Source organism: Homalodisca vitripennis, unplaced genomic scaffold (genome assembly GCF_021130785.1).
Source record: "Homalodisca vitripennis isolate AUS2020 unplaced genomic scaffold, UT_GWSS_2.1 ScUCBcl_6240;HRSCAF=13354, whole genome shotgun sequence".
NCBI lineage: Eukaryota > Metazoa > Arthropoda > Insecta > Hemiptera > Cicadellidae > Homalodisca > Homalodisca vitripennis.
The window spans coordinates 13,075-19,371 of NW_025782351.1; the positions used below are offsets into that span (position 1 = coordinate 13,075).

The 6,297-nt window shown below is 31.7% G+C and overlaps 1 protein-coding gene across 1 annotated transcript; it reads left to right on the forward strand.

Moving 5' to 3' along the window:
• Window positions 1-1,013: 1,013 nt before the first annotated feature.
• On the forward strand, window positions 1,014-5,971 carry LOC124373717 (the record flags this gene model as incomplete). Its single annotated transcript, XM_046832061.1, has 3 exons — window positions 1,014-1,138; window positions 5,612-5,696; window positions 5,877-5,971. Coding segments are annotated over 3 exons (305 nt in total), but the record flags the coding sequence as incomplete, so codon positions are not given.
• Between the last annotated feature and the right edge of the window lie 326 nt (window positions 5,972-6,297).

Here is a 6,297-nt window from a genome sequence, read left to right on the forward strand (position 1 = left end):
ATGTGAAACAAAAATAAATCATTGGCAGCGCCGACTAACTAACTTAAGTAAATTGTTTAAAATCGAAGAAAAGGATATAGCTAAACATGTTGAAAACCGGAATAGTATATTAAGTGAATTGTTGTTAAAAATAAAAAACCTAAAAATTGACAAGGAAACATCTGATAACTTGGTGCGTAAGTTATCTGATTCCAATCTGGAAATAGAAGGTGAGCTGGAAGAGGCTAGTAAACCGGAAGTGAAAGATAAGTCTGGTCTAAATATGAGAGATTTGAAATTGGAATTGATAATTGAAATTTGGATTGATTTAATAAACCTGAATATTTCTAAAAAGGTGCAGTTTTAATTTCCACCAGTATCTACTTAAATCTTATGAGTTCGAGAATATTTAAGGTCATCATAATAAAAACAAAAAATTTTTGTATATTAACATTTACTATAGTCCACCAATACGATACGAGTGTGATATCTTCATAAATGAATAACACAGGAAGACAGCGTTTCAACACTTCTGTCGCAAATTGAAGTGAGATTAATCAATACGCTCCTAGAGTATTGAACATGTAAATAATCCCCATAGATAACAATTCAAATACCCAGAAAAACGTTTTCTGGTATCAAAGGCGTTTTACTTCGTTGAAGAGTTCAGGATGGGCCGCTGGGAAGAAAATACTTAAATAAATTATAGTGAATGTGAAATCTCAGTTCTGATATCGAAAGCGATGTCTAAAGCCTTACTACTTTCATTAGTATTACAATTATATGTACAGCAGTATTTACGCATCTAGTGCACTTGTGTATGCAATAAAGTATATTATGATATTTGTTGGTTAAGCTCTGTTTGTGAACCTCTGGGTATTCTTGATGTTTTGTTTATTAATAAAGAGTAATATCGATCAGATATGTATGTACGTTTTCCTGAACTCCAATTCTAAATTGAAAACTTTTGATATTGTAATATTGGGAATACGTTAGTACACATATATTTAAAGATTTGTGAAACTTTGTTTCAGGGAGAATGTTGGGGACTACGTATCGAGGAGAGTTACATGAAGTCAAACTGACAAGAGGCAACGTCGTTGTGTATCTAATAAATAATCAGAATGGACTTTCACTCAGTAAACATATTTCCGTAACTGTAAGTACTTTTTCTAGTAAGTAGGATTGGCTTTATATAAAGTGGTTCCTTTATACTCTGTAAGCAAAGAACATAAATTTAGCATAAGCATAATACCCAAATAAATAATACACTTTAAATTTGACCTGAGGAATTAAACTTCATTACTACTCTGCTGCTATAAACAACTCATTAAGTAACAAAACTTACTATGTAAAATGTCATAAGTTTATTAAGGATTGCAATTAAAACATAATATAAAGAGAAAGATTAATACACATACCTATTTCTCCAATAACCGTGTTTAATGACCTCGTTCCTATCTGTTGTTCCCACTGTTGTTGCCAATTCTCTAAAATGGAGGCGCTCCGGATCTCAGGAAGAGTAATCGCTATTTCTGTCGTAAACCCGCTTTCACTGTAGTACGAACAAATCGATAGAATAGCCTCCTAACGACGATAGTAGCCAGTTTTGGATATTAAGATAGACACGATAAGCACACAATTACGATATATACCTTTTATTTGAAAATTTAATATATTTTAAAATTCTTAATGCAGTATGACCACCCTCAACTTATCCTCTTACAGGAGTACGAGCATGTGCCTGGTATATGAAGCCACTTTATCAAAGACAATGGATAAAAGAGGCAGTGCTTCTTTAGTTGTCTTCTCTAGCTTACTGTAAATCTGCTAGCCTAATAAGAACTTAGTGTGAATTTTCACACAAATATATCCTACGATGTTCAGAAACTCGGTAGACTCACGGTTTACATGTAATGTTCTTTGACATTAACCTCCCATATATTTAAAATGATGATTTAGATAGTTTAGTCAGGTCCTGGTTGCCCAACCGGTTCAACAATATCATCCTTCCATTACTAGCAATAATGTGCCTTGCCAAGAACTCTCGCTATTACACCTAAATTAATAAAGGCTTTTGAATTCAAAGTATCTGTACTTTTTATCGTAATTTTAATTATATTGTAATTGTAATTAAATTGTAAATTATTGTAAATTTATCGATCTGCTCAATTGATCATGCACTAAACTATACCTGCCTTGTTCTTAGTTTCTGTGCCTGTCAACTGTGATATATGACAGTGCACTACTTCTGTGGGATTCTTAAATATAAAAAGCATTCTTAAAAAGTAAAAGAGGGGTACGGTGGTCGACAATATTTCAGGACTCCTGAAAAGTGTTTCACGATAAAGTGAACGATGGAATTATAATCATCAGGGTATAGTGATGGCTCTCACACTACGCACATCTAAGTATCATTTTCACTAATGTTCCAGTTGTAAAAATAGAATTTCGAAAACCTTAGTCATGGTCTCTAATTACTTTGCAACCTTTGGTGACTTTCGCAAGCACTAGCTTTTAAATTTTCTCGAGTACATTACTTGTTGCATGTAGAAGATAGTTATGGATTAGAAATTAGAAGACAGCTCAGTAGCTGTTTACCGCCATGTTTCCTTCTTTCACCATACAAACTTCGCAAAAAGCATCAGTCTTAATGTTCTACGCAGCTTATGCTGCTCCCTTTCCGCAAATAATACGAAAATATGTGACTTATTTAAACTGTGATTGCGTCTTCGTTATAATATTCAAAAACAATTGCTACGTTTTATTGGCTTTATCACCTCACTTGTCCTTATCTGCTGCTTCCGTAAGATGTCGATGCTCAAAATGTGAAAGCGTTCATAGTAGAAGATGAGGGAAGAGGTCTTGCAGCCTCCCCATCTATATATCTGGTATCCTTGTCAGACTTTCGAACTAAACATGTTTTTGTTTCACAAATCGTCACTAGAGACTGATGTCTACACCTAGAATCGTATCAACTTCCTATTCCAGTATAGGATTATTAATACAAAACAGTTGCCTAGAATAAGCGATACTCTTATCCGGAATCATAGGTCAGCATCAGATGGTAGAGTTAACACATTTTTAATATCCATTTTTAACATCCCATCTAAAATTATATCTCTTTAAATAGTATTTGAGTAATAAAACTGAAATTTTTATTGTATAATCTTTTGACCGCAGTATTAATTCATCCCCATTGAAAGCAAAAATACTTCAACTACGGTCAAAGACAACTTGTTTGGTAACAGAAGCACTTTCTCCGTTAGATTATGTCTAATAGAACTTAATTAAAAACTAGCAGTATTCGTTCATTCGGACTAAGAGTTCATTCATATTAATACACAAGTACTCATACTCAGTGGAAGGTTTTAAATAAATATTTCTCTCTATCTAGAGTCAGGAAAAGATTGATTGCGAGGATTATTTGGCTTACACAATGACTTAGGCCTCTATAAAATAAATTGATAAGTTACGCAACCGGACTTAGCTGCAGCTCCCACCATAATTTTGCACCACCCTCCGATAAGGACATTTTCAAATTTACTTTTTAAAATTCATTAACTACAACAGTATACAAACTACTAGTCAGACGTTCCACCATTGCTAGACGATAGAGTGACGTCATTGCACAGCTGCCCACATATTATGTCGGAGTTTTCTATGAAGGATAAGATGATACTAAGATACGACAAATCCACAACGAAAGAGAATGAAGCGGTAAAGTATCCATTGAGTAATGATACCTCTTAAAAAACCAATGCTGACAACTACTTATACTGCAAAATAGTTCGAGAGTCGTTACAAGACTATCCAAATATAAACTGAAAACGCCAAAAAAGCAGTAAACCTCAATGTCGACGTAATAACAATAACCTTACCTGCTGATAAGGAATTTCCAGATAAACAATGCGATATCAGCGTTCTACAATCGATTGGGATATTGTCAGCAAACTGAAGGCAAACACTTTTAACCTTTGTTATAACTGTTTTGGTAAGTGATTTGAAGTAAAAGAAGTAAAATAAAAGATTAAGTGTCTCAGTTTTCTCTAACAACCAGAATGTTTGCATTTTGAAAAATTCTGTATTTTATAATCTTTGAGTGTCCGCCATTTTGTAATGCGTCAACTGTTTTACGTCAGATTTTCGCCAAAATGTTTCAATTAAAAAGATCTTTAATTTGATGTACGACTCGACCTATGCTTCTATTTAAGAATTTTTCACCAACCCCTAGCGAGACGTCCCCCATAAGCAGGATATCATGGTGAAATACATAAAATAATAGTTTTATATGAGCAAAAGCTTTATGTAAATTTTGGTTCTTATATTGTAATTAGTTCAAAAGTTATTAGACCGTCCCGGGACTATTCAGCACCCCTGTATATATATATATATATATATATATATATATATATATATATATAGTATATATATATATATATTTTATATATATATAGGAATATATATATATATATATATATATATCCTTTATAACATATTACTGTTAAAATTTAAAACTAATGTCAATGTAACATATTGATGGTTAATGTTATAGTGAATAAATTATAAAATCCAGATAAAGCTACATGTGATTATAATAACAATTAACTTTTAAAACATATGATGACAACTCCCAGCCTAATGTTTTTGTGGTATTTTGCACTTGATTATCTAGTCAATATGTCTTCTATATAACTCTTCATCATATATTCTGACTCTGTAGGTGGCATGACCTTCCCTAGATGCTCTTCATCCGATGAACATTTTTACATCTAGAAGTGGTGCTTGCAGGTTTTAATTGCCACAATCAACTTATCAGTCAACTTTGCAAATCAAGTATTTATTAATTAGACCTAAGTGATATCTAACCCCATGTGTTTTGACCATTCAGTACAATGTACATTTTTTTACAGTGTATGAAATTATTGTATATAATAAAAGGCAACCCTTGACAAAAATGGAATAAGCAATAGTATTGAAACAACATAAATAAAGGGTAGGGCGAACAAGAAAACATGTTTCTAAAGATTTTTATTTTTATTTGATTGTTATTGATTGGAATTTCCTCTACCCAGTGCAAACAAAACACAAGGTACATGCCTCCTGAAAGTACGATGTAATATCAGAAGGCATGTACCTAGTGTTTTTGTGATAGTGGGTAGAGGAGATTAAAATAAATAGCAGTCGAATAACATTCCTAAAAAGATAAGGACTTAATAAAACTTTAAGACAATCGTTCCTAGAGATGACGTCAAGCACTTTAAAGTCGTCAAAATATAGTTTGAATGTTTTTAATAAATTTTCTGAAACTTGTAGTTTTGAGTTTAGGCACATATCTCTTAACAACTTGTGAATATATTTCTATGTAATTTGTGGCTTCTTTAGTAAAAAATCATTAAGGCAGGAATTTTTTAACATAATTGAAATCAAAGATATAGATTTGTTCAATAAACCACCAACACACACATACAGACCCATATGGTATATTAAACTAAATTTAGAAGGAAGTTCTTACTTGCTTTGATCTAACAAATCATATGGTTTATTTTAAAAGAGTAATATTTATAAACATCTTGTACAATGCAGTTATAATATATTTACAATGGATATAATCGTTACCAATTTCTTTCAGCTAACTGATTTGGAAATGTCAGACTCTGATTTGGAAGAAAGATATAACTCAATAGAAGACAGACTATTGGCGGGGGATAATTTAAGTAGGTATTTATATAAAAATTTACTTAATATCATCAACTATACATATACATTTATTTTAATAAAATAAAAGTTTTCTGTAAGGAAATTAAAGGATTTTAAACTTAGGCTTGGCCACGTATTAAAATCATTGATTTTACTAAGCAGCTTAAAACAGTATAAATATGTATGTTTTATTACAGAGGCTCTACAGACTATATCTTACATCGCGGACATCATACCTCCTGACAAGGATAAGAGTGCGGTTTTAAACAGACTACTTGAATACGTCACTCAGGTCAGTATAAACGATGGTATAAATATTACTAGTTATATATAAATTAATTTTATATATATATGTAAATTCTATATGTAGTTTTTATTGTATGCATATAAAGTATATGTATTAAACCTTTTATACTTTTTAGGGTGATCCAATGTTTGTGTTGGAGTTTCTTTGTGTATACTGTTCCTATACATGACCATAGCTCAACTGGTTTAAATAAACTGTACTCATTTTATTGTTGTATTGCTTTTATATTATTAAGTGAGCACTAGTAATTTAAAAGGAATGCATTTGTGTAGCAGTTTTAATATAGGTTTTAGTTTTTGGACTAAAGCAAA